We start from the raw sequence: 13,813 nt of genomic DNA, 5'->3' as shown, positions 1-13,813 counted from the left end.
TGGCGCCAGTGTGCAGAGGGAGATAGCTCCGCCCCTTTTTCGCTGACTTTTCTCCCGCTTTTTTATGGATTCTGGCAGTGGTATTTATCACATATATAGCCTCTGGGGCTATATATTGTGATATATTTGCCAGCCAAGGTGTATTTATTGCTTCTCAGGGCGCCCCCCCCCAGCGCCCTGCACCCTCAGTGACCGGAGTGTGAAGTGTGTATGAGGAGCAATGGCGCACAGCTGCAGTGCTGTGCGCTACCTTGGTGAAGACTGATGTCTTCTGCCGCCGATTTTCCGGATTTCTTCTTGCTTCTGGCTCTGTAAGGGGGCCGGCGGCGCGGCTCCGGGACCGAACACCAATGGCCGGTTCCATGCGGTCGATCCCTCTGGAGCTAATGGTGTCCAGTAGCCTAAGAAGCCCAAGCTACCACCAGTTAGGTAGGTTCGCTTCTTCTCCCCTTAGTCCCTCGCTGCAGTGAGTCTGTTGCCAGCAGATCTCACTGTAAAATAAAAAACCTAACATATACTTTCTTTCTAGGAGCTCAGGAGAGCCCCTAGTGTGCATCCAGCTCGGCCGGGCACAGGATTCTAACTGAAGTCTGGAGGAGGGTCATAGTGGGAGGAGCCAGTGCACACCAGGTAGTCCTAATTATTTCTTAGCTGTGCCCAGTCTCCTGCGGAGCCGCTATTCCCCATGGTCCTTACGGAGTCCCCAGCATCCACTAGGACGTTAGAGAAATACACACTGAGTATATCTTGTGAAACACCTATATTAAATGATAAACCTGATGCACTTAGCCCCCTCAGGTTATAAAATATAGGGATAGCAATCTGAGTGAGATACACGAAATGGAGGTCACACAGCAGCTATATGCACACACACATAGTCACATAAAACAATGCAGAAATTATGACAGGCAATAAAACTGCACTGGACTAGCAATACAAAGTAGTACCAAGTATAGCTATACACTCAATAGATATAACATTGTACAGTAAAGACTGGATGTATATCACAGGGTACTTGTACTATATAACCCTGACTAAGGTGGTAATTCTGAGTTGATCGCTAGCTGCTTTCGTTCGCAGCGCAGCGATCAGGCAAAAAAAGGCACTTCTGCGCATGCGTAAGTGGCGCAATGCGCACACATGACGTACTTTCACAACAGCCGAAGTAGTTTCACACAAGGTCTAGCGAAGCATTTCAGTCGCACTGCTGACCGCAGAGTGATTGACTGGAAGTGGGTGTTTCTGGGTGTCAACTGACCGTTTTCAGGGAGTGAGAGAAAAAACGCAGGAGTGCCAGATAAAAACGCAGGTGTGGTTGGGGAAACGTAGGCGTGGCTGGCCGAACGCAGGGCATGTTCGTGACGTCAAAACAGGAACTAAATAGTCTGCAGTGATCGCAAGCTAGGAGTAGGTCTGGAGCTACTCTGAAGTTGCACAAAATTATTTTGTAGCCGGTCTGCGATCCTTTTGGTCGCACTTCTGCTAAACTAAGATACACTCCCAGAGGGCGGCGGCTTAGCGTTTGCACGGCTGCTAAAAGCAGCTAGCGAGCAATCAACTCGGAATGAGGGCCTAAATGCACACTTTCTTAACTAACACTGTCAGCAGACATGTAGAATACTTAAGTGTCCTGTAAAATGCACAGCGCTGACGTGCAGGCGGCTTTCTGAGGAGGATTTGCCCACACAGTCCCAGGATCAGCTCAGGGGGAGGAGCTACAGGTCAAAGCCTTATCCCCCTGCTGGACTTCACCACCGGGTACTGTGGGCTTATAAAAACGGTTTATGAGGAAACCGACCTATGCCCTTGCCCTAGTGGTCTAGTGGGGTCCCTGTACTGCCAGTGTCCACGCCAGCGCACGCGGCCCGCCTCCCACCAGCAGCACGGGATCGCGATTTACAGAGGGTCCCGCCGAGGGGACCCACTTACCTCCTCCCTGAGTGCGGTCACGCGATCCAGGAGAACAGTGGTAGTGTGTGTGTGACTAACTGGAAGAAACCGGAGCCTCCGCTGTAAGTACCAGCAACCAGGGCGGGGGAGGTGATGGAGCTGCAGCAGGAGATGTCTGACTGACATCTAACACAGTCTGCCCTTGAAGTCTTCATTTTTCATTAAAAGCTTCTTCTCAGGGCTGCTGGAGCAGCCCCCCTATTGTATGCCTGCTTACTGCATGGCACCAACTACAAAACTGAGCTCCTGTGCACGGAGGCGGGGTTATAGAGGAGGCAACGCTAAGCATTCTGGGAACAATAAAGCTTTGAGCCTGTTGGTGCCTCGGATCAAGATCCTACTCTACACCCCAATGTCATTCCCTGTGGAGCCCAGTGTACCCCGCAGCAGAAACTCTTTTTTAACATAAGCTCTCAGATTTCCTATTTATTTACTATCTCCTATATAATAGCCCAGATCTGTGACTGTGTGTATAACTCTGGGCGGAGTCACAGCGCTGGGTGGAGTCAGGGTGGGATGTACTAACTTCTACCACTGCGGTATCTGGCTTAATGCATCCTGTGTGTTCTCAGTAATAGGATCGCTGCCCGTAGTTTTCTCCTCACTGCGCTTCCGCCTCATATACTGCCGCAGCCACTCAGTCCTGAACTCTCCGAAGCGGTTGATCAGCGCTGTGCGCCCCGGTCAGTCGCGCATGCGCACACTGGTTATGGCACACAGCAGAGACAAGTGCGCATGCGCGACTGACATGGGGAGCGCAGCGCTGATCAACCGCTAGGGAGAGTTTAGGACTGAGTGGCCGAGGCGGAAGCGCAGTGAGGAGAAAACTAAGGGCAGCGATCCTATTACTGAGGAGAACACACAGCATGCGTGAAGCCAGATACCGCAGTGGTAGAAGTTAGTACATCCCACCCCGAGTCTCCCCCCCCCCGCCCATCCCCCACCTGCGGCACCCCCACACCGGCCCCTCCCCCACCCACGGCGCCCCAGCACCACCGGACCCCCACCCGCGGAACCCCCTCCCCCACCCATGGCACCTCCAGACCCCCTACCCAAACCACGGCACCCGCCACTCCCACCCACGTCAACCCTGCTCCTCCCCCATACCCTGCCCCTCCCCCACCCATGGCGCCTCCAGACCGCCTACCTAAACTACGGCACCCCTGCACCCGCCACTCGCAGCACCTATGGACCCCATCCGCAGCACCCCCACACCTGCCACTCCACCACCCTCTACCCAACTCGCACCCGCCCCTTCCCCACCGGCAGCACCCCTGCACCCGCCCCTCCCCCAACCACGGCACCCCTGCACCCAACCCCGCTCCTCCCGACCCCCTACCCCACTCGCAGCACCCCCGCACCCACCCCTCCCCTGGCAAAGGCCATAGGTCCTCGGAGATCATTTCTTGGAGTTCTGGTTACCAAGCTCTTCTTGGCCAACCCGGAACAATGAGTATAGTTCTTACTCCTCTCCTTCTTATTATTCTCATTACCCTGGGTAAGAGAGGCAGAGAAGGGAACACATACACCGACTGGTACACCTACGGTGTTACCAGAGCGTCCACAGCTATCGCCTGAGGGTCCTTGACCTGGCGCAATATCTTTGTAACTTTTCGTTGAGGCGGGACGTCATCATGTCCACCTGTGGCCTTTCCCAACGGTGTACAATCATTTGGAAGACTTCTGGATGAAGTCCCCACTCTCCCGGGTGGAGGTCGTGTCTTCTGAGAAAGTCTGCTTCTCAGTTGTCCACTCCGGGAATGAACACTGCTGACAGTGCTAACACATAATTTTCCGCCCATCGGAGAATCCTTGTGGCTTCTGCCATCGCCATCCTGCTTCTTGTGCCGCCCTGTCGTGTACATGAGCGACCGCCGTGATGTTGTCTGACTGGATCAGCACCGGCCGGTGTTGAAGCAGGGGTCTAGCCTGACTTAGGGCATTGTAAATGGCCCTTAGTTCCAGAATATTTATGTGTAGGGAAGTCTCCTGACTTTTCCATAGCCTTGGAAGTTTCTTCCCTGTGTGACTGCCCCCCAGCCTCGAAGGCTGGCATCTGTGGTCACCAGGACCCAGTCCTGTATGCCGAATCTGCGGCCCCCTAGAAGATGAGCACTCTGCAGCCACCACAACAACGACACCCTGGCCCTTGGAGACAGGGTTATCCGCCGATGCATCTGAAGATGCGACACGGACCACATGTCCAACAGATCCCACTGGAAAATCCTTGAATGGGACCTGGCGAATGTAATTTCTTCGTAAGAAGCTACCATCCTTCCCAGGGCTCGCGTGCATTGATGCACCGACACCTGTATACGTATTAGGAGGTCTCTGTCTAGAGACGACAACTCCTTGGACTTCTCCTCCGGGAGAAACCCTTTTTATCCTGTTCTGTGTCCAGAACCATACTCAGGAACAGTAGACGCGTCGTAGGAACCAGCTGCGACTTTGGAATATTCAGAATTCAGCCGTGCTGTTGTAGCACTTCCCGAGATAGTGCTACTCCGCCGAACAACTGCTCCCAGGACCTCGCCTTTATAAGGAGATCGTCCAAGTACGGGATAATTATTTCGGCCATTACCTTGGTAAATACCTCGGTGCCGGGGATAGACCAACGGCAACGTCTGGAATTGGTAATGACAATCCTGTACCACAATTTTGAGGTACTCCTGGTGAAAAGGGTAAATAGGGACATGCAGGTAAGCATCCTTGATGTCCAGTGATACCCTCCAGGCTTGCAATAATCGCCCTGAGCGATTCCATTTCGAACTTGAACCTTCGTATATAAGTGTTCAAGGCTTTCAATTTTAGAATGGGTCTCACCGAACCGTCTGGTTTCGGTACCACAACATTTTGGAATAGTAACCCCGGCCTTGTTGAAAGAGGGGTACCTAGATTTCACCTGCTGGAAGTGCAGCTTGTGAATTGCCGCCAGTACTACCTTTCTCCGAGGGCAACAGGCAAGGCTGAGTTGAGGTAACGGCGAGGGGGAGTCGCCTCGAACTCCAGCCTGTATCCCTGTGATACTATTTGCAGAACCTAGGGATCCACCAGTGGGCAAACCCACGGGTCCCTGAAGTTCCCGAGACGCGCCCCTACCGCACCTGTCTCCATGTGCCTTTTATAGGCAGCATCACCTGTCCACTGCCCGGTTTCTAATACCCTCCTGGCAGAATGGACATTGCATTAATTCTGGATGCCAGCCGGCAAATATCCCTCTGTGCATCCTTTATATATAAGACAACGTCTTTAATATGCTCTATGTTAGCAAACTATTTTCCCTGTCTTAGAGTATTAATATTATCTGACAGGGTATCAGACCACGCTGCAGCAGCACTATTTATGCTGAGGCGATTGCAGGTCTCAGTATATAACCTGAGTGTGTATATACAGACTTCAGGATAGCCTCCTGCTTTTTATCAGCAGGCTCCTTCAAGGTGGCCGTATCCTAAGACGGCAGTGCCACCTTTTTTGACAAACGTGTGAGCGCCTTATCCACCCTAAGGGATATCTCCCAACGTGACCTATCCTCTGGCGGGAAAGGGTACGCCATCAGTAACTTTTTAGAAATTACCAGTTTCTTATTGGGGGAACCCACGCTACTTTACACACTTCATTCATTCATCTGATGGGGGAACAAAACACTGGCTGCTTTTTCTCCCCAAAAATAAAACCCCTTTTATGTGGTACTTGGGTTCATGTCAGAAATGCGTAACACATTTTTTATTGCCGAGATCATGTAACGGATGTTCCTAGTGGATTGTGTATATGTCTCAATCTCGTCGACACTGGAGTCAGACTCCGTGTCGACATCTGTGTCTGCCATCTGAGGTAACGGGCGCTTTTTTGAGCCCCTGATGGCCTTTGAGACGCCTGGGCAGGCGCGGGCTGAGAAGCCGGCTGTCCCACAGCTGTTTTACGTCATCCAGCCTTGTAAGGAGTTGATATTGTCGTTTAATACCTTCCACCTATCCATCCACTCTGGTGTCGGCCCCACAGGGGACGACATCCCATTTATCGGCCTCTGCTCCACCTCCACGTAACCTTCCTCATCCCACATGTCGACACAGCCGTACTGACACACAGCACACACACAGGGAATGCTCTGACTGAGGACAGGACCCCACAAAGTCCTTTGGGGAGACAGAGAGAGAGTATGCCAGCACACACCAGAGCGCTATATAATGCAGGGATTAACACTATAACCGAGTGATTTTTCCCCCAATAGCTGCTTGTATAAACAATATTGCACCTAAATTTAGTGCCCCCCCTCTCTTTTTAACCCTTTGAGCCTGAAAACTACAGGGGAGAGCCAGGGGAGCTGTCTTCCAGCTGCACTGTGAAGAGAAAATGGCGCCAGTGTGCAGAGGGAGATAGCTCCGCCCCTTTTTCGCGGACTTTTCTCCCGCTTTTTTATGGATTCTGGCAGTGGTATTTATCACATATATAGCCTCTGGGGCTATATATTGTGATATATTTGCCAGCCAAGGTGTATTTATTGCTTCTCAGGGCGCCCCCCCCCAGCGCCCTGCACCCTCAGTGACCGGAGTGTGAAGTGTGTATGAGGAGCAATGGCGCACAGCTGCAGTGCTGTGCGCTACCTTGGTGAAGACTGATGTCTTCTGCCGCCGATTTTCCGGATTTCTTCTTGCTTCTGGCTCTGTAAGGGGGCCGGCGGCGCGGCTCCGGGACCGAACACCAATGGCCGGTTCCATGCGGTCGATCCCTCTGGAGCTAATGGTGTCCAGTAGCCTAAGAAGCCCAAGCTACCACCAGTTAGGTAGGTTCGCTTCTTCTCCCCTTAGTCCCTCGCTGCAGTGAGTCTGTTGCCAGCAGATCTCACTGTAAAATAAAAAACCTAACATATACTTTCTTTCTAGGAGCTCAGGAGAGCCCCTAGTGTGCATCCAGCTCGGCCGGGCACAGGATTCTAACTGAAGTCTGGAGGAGGGTCATAGTGGGAGGAGCCAGTGCACACCAGGTAGTCCTAATTATTTCTTAGCTGTGCCCAGTCTCCTGCGGAGCCGCTATTCCCCATGGTCCTTACGGAGTCCCCAGCATCCACTAGGACGTTAGAGAAATACACACTGAGTATATCTTGTGAAACACCTATATTAAATGATAAACCTGATGCACTTAGCCCCCTCAGGTTATAAAATATAGGGATAGCAATCTGAGTGAGATACACGAAATGGAGGTCACACAGCAGCTATATGCACACACACATAGTCACATAAAACAATGCAGAAATTATGACAGGCAATAAAACTGCACTGGACTAGCAATACAAAGTAGTACCAAGTATAGCTATACACTCAATAGATATAACATTGTACAGTAAAGACTGGATGTATATCACAGGGTACTTGTACTATATAACCCTGACTAAGGTGGTAATTCTGAGTTGATCGCTAGCTGCTTTCGTTCGCAGCGCAGCGATCAGGCAAAAAAAGGCACTTCTGCGCATGCGTAAGCGGCGCAAGGCGCACACGTGACGTACTTTCACAACAGCCGAAGTAGTTTCACACAAGGTCTAGCGAAGCATTTCAGTCGCACTGCTGACCGCAGAGTGATTGACTGGAAGTGGGTGTTTCTGGGTGTCAACTGACCGTTTTCAGGGAGTGAGAGAAAAAACGCAGGAGTGCCAGATAAAAACGCAGGTGTGGTTGGGGAAACGTAGGCGTGGCTGGCCGAACGCAGGGCATGTTCGTGACGTCAAAACAGGAACTAAATAGTCTGCAGTGATCGCAAGCTAGGAGTAGGTCTGGAGCTACTCTGAAGTTGCACAAAATTATTTTGTAGCCGGTCTGCGATCCTTTTGGTCGCACTTCTGCTAAACTAAGATACACTCCCAGAGGGCGGTGGCTTAGCGTTTGCACGGCTGCTAAAAGCAGCTAGCGAGCAATCAACTCGGAATGAGGGCCTAAATGCACACTTTCTTAATTAACACTGTCAGCAGACATGTAGAATACTTAAGTGTCCTGTAAAATGCACAGCGCTGACGTGCAGGCGGCTTTCTGAGGAGGATTTGCCCAAACAGTCCCAGGATCAGCTCAGGGGGAGGAGCTACAGGTCAAAGCCTTATCCCCCTGCTGGACTTCACCACCGGGTACTGTGGGCTTATAAAAACGGTTTATGAGGAAACCGACCTATGCCCTTGCCCTAGCGGTCTAGTGGGGTCCCTGTACTGCCACAGTGTCCACGCCAGCGCACGCGGCCCACCTCCCACCAGCAGCACGGGATCGCGATTTACAGAGGGTCCCGCCGAGGGGACCCACTTACCTCCTCCCTGAGTGCGGTCACGCGATCCAGGAGAACAGTGGTAGTGTGTGTGTGACTAACTGGAAGAAACCGGAGCCTCCGCTGTAAGTACCAGCAACCAGGGCGGGGGAGGTGATGGAGCTGCAGCAGGAGATGTCTGACTGACATCTAACAAAGTCTGCCCTTGAAGTCTTCATTTTTCATTAAAAGCTTCTTCTCAGGGCTGCTGGAGCAGCCCCCCTATTGTATGCCTGCTTACTGCATGGCACCAACTACAAAACTGAGCTCCTGTGCACGGAGGCGGGGTTATAGAGGAGGCAACGCTAAGCATTCTGGGAACAATAAAGCTTTGAGCCTGTTGGTGCCTCGGATCAAGATCCTACTCTACACCCCAATGTCATTCCCTGTGGAGCCCAGTGTACCCCGCAGCAGAAACTCTTTTTTAACATAAGCTCTCAGATTTCCTATTTATTTACTATCTCCTATATAATAGCCCAGATCTGTGACTGTGTGTATAACTCTGGGCGGAGTCACAGCGCTGGGAGGAGTCACAGCGCTGGGTGGAGTCAGGGTGGGATGTACTAACTTCTACCACTGCGGTATCTGGCTTAATGCATCCTGTGTGTTCTCAGTAATAGGATCGCTGCCCGTAGTTTTCTCCTCACTGCGCTTCCGCCTCATATACTGCCGCAGCCACTCAGTCCTGAACTCTCCGAAGCGGTTGATCAGCGCTGCGCGCCCCCGGTCAGTCGCGCATGCGCACACTGGTTATGGCACACAGCAGAGACAAGTGCGCATGCGCGACTGACAGGGGGAGCGCAGCGCTGATCAACCGCTAGGGAGAGTTCAGGACTGAGTGGCCGAGGCGGAAGCGCAGTGAGGAGAAAACTAAGGGCAGCGATCCTATTACTGAGGAGAACCACACAGCATGCGTTAAGCCAGATACCGCAGTGGTAGAAGTTAGTACATCCCGCCCCGAGTCTCCCCCCTCCCCCACCCACGGCGCCCCAGCATCACCGGACCCCCACCCGCGGAACCCCCTCCCCCACCCATGGCACCTCCAGACCCCCTACCCAAACCACGGCACCCGCCACTCCACCACCCCCACCCACGTCAACCCTGCTCCTCCCTCATACCTGGCCCTCACCCTCCCGCGTCAACCCTGCCCCTACCCCACCCGCAGCACTCTGCCCTCCCCCACCCATGGCGCCTCCAGACCGCCTACCTAAACTACGGCACCCCTGCACCTGCCACTCGCAGCACCTATGGACCCCATCCGCAGCACCCCCACACCTGCCACTCCACCACCCTCTACCCCACTCGCACCCGCCCCTTCCCCACCGGCAGCACCCCTGCACCCGCCCCTCCCCCAACCGCGGCACCCCTGCACCCAACCCCGCTCCTCCCGACCCCCTACCCCACTCGCAGCACCCCCGCACCCACCCCTCCCCTGGCGACCTAGCACCCACCTCTTCCCCGCCGGCAGCGCCACCGGACCCCACCCCCATCCATGGCACCCTCCCTTCCCTCACCCGTGGTGCCTCCAGACCCCTTACCCAAAACTCGGCACCCGCCACTTCACCACACGCAACACCTATGGACCCCATCTCCCATCCGCAGCACCCCCACACCTGCCACTCCCCCGGCCGCATCAACCCAACTCCTCCCCCACCTGCTGCACCTCCCCACCCTCTACCCCACTTGCACCCTCCCCTCCCTGCGTCAACCCCACTCCTCCCCCACCTGCTGCGCCTCCCCACCCTCTACCACACTCGCACAACCCCTCCCCCACCTGCTGCGCCTCCCCACCCTCTACCCCACCCGCAGCACCCCCGCCCCTTGCGCATCCGTAACCCCTCCCCCACCCGCAACAGCCCCACACCTGCCGCGCCTCCGGAACACATGCATGGCCACCACTTCTCCGTCCCTCCCCCACCCGCAACACCTCCCGATCACCTCCCCCATTCACAGCACCCCCTCTGCACCAACCCCTCCACCACCCGCCTCTCCCCCAGCCACAGCACCTCCTGCAGCATCTACAGACCCCATCCGCGGCACCCCGCAACCACTCCTCCCCAGCCCGCATCACCTCTGCAACCCCTCCCCCAAACGCTCCCCGCCTGACCCTTCCCTACGGACAGCATCTCCAGACCCTCTCATTCATCCGCGGCCCCTCACCCTCACCCCCACCAGCATCTACATACCCCATCCGCGCCCCCTCTGCACCCAATCCTCCCCCACCCACAGCACCTCCCGACCCCCTCCCCCATCCGCGCCCTCTCTGCAACCGCCCCTCCTCCTCCTCCAGTGGTAGCTCAGGACTCCATCCCCTACCCGCGGCAAACCCCCAAACCCACCTCTCCCCCACCCGCGTAACTGCCCCTCCCCCGGCACCCCCGGACCCTATCCGCGTCTCCCATGCACCCGCCACTCCCCTAACCACAGCACCTACTAGGTGATTCATCAGGCCCTGCGTGCGCTGTTCACGCCGTTGCAAGGCCCTTTGTCCGTGCAATATTTAACCATGCACAAAATTATGATTGGAGGTAATACTCCATATAATAAAAATATTGTACGCCCCTAGGGCCTGTAAGGGTTAAAGAGGCGTAGCCCCTTGCGAATGTGTGAAGAGCACCCGTAGGGTGTGATGAATCACCTAGTAATAAATAAATAGTGCACACCTTTCCACAGCGCGTTCACAGATGGGGCCTCTATTGTTTTCAGGTCAGAGATTTTAGGACCCCAAAATTCAGCGAAACAGATTCCAAGACCCCAAGTGTCCACGTGACAGAGACTATGGGACCTATTGAGAGTCTGCGTGACAGGGATTACGGGATCCAGAGTGTCTGTGTGACAGGGATTACGGGATCCACAGAGTCTGTGTGACATGGATTACGGGATCCACAGAGTCTGTGTGACATGGATTACGGGATCCACAGAGTCTGTGTGACATGGATTACGGGATCCACAGAGTCTGTGTGACAGGGATTACGGGATCCAGAGTGTCTGTGTGACAGGGATTACGGGATCCACAGAGTCTGTGTGACATGGATTACGGGATCCACAGAGTCTGTGTGACATGGATTACGGGATCCAGAGAGTCTGTGTGAGAGGGATTACGGGATCCAGAGAGTCTGTGTGACAGGGATTACGGGATCCAGAGAGTCTGTGTGACAGGGATTACGGGATCCAGAGAGTCTGTGTGACAGGGATTACGGGATCCAGAGAGTCTGTGTGACAGGGATTACGGGATCCAGAGAGTCTGTGTGACAGGGATTACGGGATCCAGAGTGTCTGCGTGACAGGGATTACGGGATCCAGAGAGTCTGCGTGAGAGGGATTACGGGATCCAGAGTGTCTGCGTGAGAGGGATTACGGGATCCAGAGAGTCTGTGTGACAGGGATTACGGGATCCAGAGTGTCTGTGTGACAGGGATTACGGGATCCAGAGAGTCTGTGACAGGGATTACGGGATCCAGAGAGTCTGCGTGAGAGTGTGTACATGTGTGTACTCACTCCCCAGGCTCCGCCCACTCAGCGAGGGAGCATGTGCTGTGATAGGATGGACTACAACCCCACACAATGACTGTACTAGTAACAACCTGTTTTATTTCCTAAACAATCCATTTAATTACCACAAAATAATGTCTATCACTCCGGTCCTCGTGTCCATCACGTCACAGAGCAATTTATAAATTATCTTTTACACCTATTTACAGAGAGGAAAATAAAGTCTCAGCCTGGAAGGCAGGATCACAGCGAGCGCGGCTGTGCCGGTATACGTGTGCGCAGGGATACCGGGAATCGGGGGCTTATTCCAGGCGCTGGTCCCGTTTCTGGCAGTGGGGTAGAGTCTGGATTCAGTACATGGACTCATTGCTCTGCACGGCGCTGAACGGCAGCTGGAGAGCGCTGATATTCGGGATGTTCGGGTTCCGCTTGCCGCCATTATTTTTCCTATTCCAGAGGAAGAGGGTGCTGGAGTGTTTACTGATGACGATGGTCTTCCTGCCGTTCTCCTTATTACCTCTCAGGATCTCGCTGGACGTCAGCATAGACGTCTTCTTGTCCAGCACCTGTCACGGGAAAGACAAAGTCACACGGAGAAAAGCAAATTAGTATTAGTGACAGGAAAATCCTTCTATAGAACCAGTGACAACAGCGGCCGCAAGACAGACAGACAGACCGCGCATCGTTACACGTTACCATAAACACGGACTGCGGGCAGCCAATAAACCTGCTAGTATCTATCTATCTATCTATCTATCTATCTATCTATCTATCTCATATCCATCTATCTATCTACAGTATCTCATATCTTTCTATTTCGTCCTAGAGGATGTTGGGGACACCAAAAGAACCATGGGGTATAGACGGGATCCGCAGGAGACATGGGCACTTTTAAGACTTTCAAAGGGGCGTGACCTGGCTCCTCCCTCTATATCCCTCCCCAGACTCAGTTTAGAAAATGTGCCCTGCGAGACGGAGGCACTCGGGGGAGCTCTTAGAGTTTCTCTGAAAAGACTTATGTTAGGTTTTTTATTTTCAGGGAGATCTGCTGGCTACAGACTCCCTGCTTCGTGGGATAGAGGGGAGAGCAGTCTAGACCCACTTCTAATGAGTTTCAGGGCTCTGCTGCTGCTGACAGGACGCCTCCCGCACCTGAGGGGAGATGAACGCCGGGTGCTCTCGGATGCTCGCTCCCACAGCCTGCCGTCACCACCTCTTCAAAGCTATAAGTCAGAAGACAGGTGAGCATTAAGAAGAAAACAAGACTTCTCTTCAGAATGACGGCATTTAGAGGTACCACGCGTCAATGCAAACACAGTGCGCGCCGGACTCCCATACAGTACACACCACTGGGTGCAGGGCGCTGGGGGGGCGCCCTGGGGAGCTTTTTTACCTCAGAAAACACTGGCCCTCTTGGCCAGTCCGGAACAATGAGGATCGCCTGAACCTTTGTTCTTCTTATGATCTTTAGCACCTTTGGAATGAGTGGAAGCGGAGGGAACACGTACACCGACTGAAACACCCATGGTGTCACCAGCGCGTCCACTGCTATTGCTTGAGGGTCCCTCGACCTGGAACAATATCTCTGAAGTTTCTTGTTTAGGCGAGACACCATCATGTCTTTTTGAGGAATTCCCCAAAGACTTGTCACTTCTGTGAAGACCTCTTGATGAAGACCCCACTCTCCTGGATGGAGATCGTGTCTGCTGAGGAAGTCTGCTTCCCAGTTGTCCACTCCTGGAATGAAGATTGCTGACAGAGCGTTTGTATGTCTTTCCGCCCAGCGGAGAACTTTTGTGGCCTCTGCCATTGCCGCCCTGCTCTTTGTTCCGCCCTGGCGGTTTATGTGCGCTACTGCTGTTATGTTGTCCGACTGTATTAGGACGGGCAGGTTGCGAAGAAGTTCCGCTTGAAGAAGGCCGTTGTAAATGGCCCTTAACTCTAGAACGTTTATGTGTAGACAAATTTCCTGGCTTGACCATTTTCCCTGGAAGGTTTCCCCCTGTGTGACTGCTCCCCAACCTCGGAGACTCGCATCCGTGGTTACTAGGATCCAGTCCTGGGTCCCGAACCTGCGTCCCTCTAGGAGGTG

The 13,813-nt window shown here is 53.7% G+C and overlaps 1 protein-coding gene across 2 annotated transcripts in view; it reads right to left on the bottom strand.

The window, feature by feature from the left end:
• Positions 1 to 11,798: 11,798 nt before the first annotated feature.
• RHPN1 (rhophilin Rho GTPase binding protein 1) overlaps positions 11,799 to 13,813 on the bottom strand; it is a 157,584-nt gene continuing 155,569 nt past the window's right edge. For both annotated transcript variants that reach the window (XM_063921208.1, XM_063921209.1), the window contains one exon: positions 11,799 to 12,287. In XM_063921208.1, the coding sequence (XP_063777278.1) occupies positions 12,072 to 12,287 (216 nt within the window). In that variant the 3' untranslated portion in view covers positions 11,799 to 12,071. The remainder of the gene's footprint in view (positions 12,288 to 13,813) is intronic.

This window comes from Pseudophryne corroboree, chromosome 5, assembly GCF_028390025.1.
Source record: "Pseudophryne corroboree isolate aPseCor3 chromosome 5, aPseCor3.hap2, whole genome shotgun sequence".
In the NCBI taxonomy this organism is placed as follows: Eukaryota; Metazoa; Chordata; class Amphibia; order Anura; family Myobatrachidae; genus Pseudophryne; species Pseudophryne corroboree.
The sequence above is the reverse complement of the archived record's forward strand: the minus strand, read 5'-3'. Positions and strand labels throughout refer to the sequence as shown.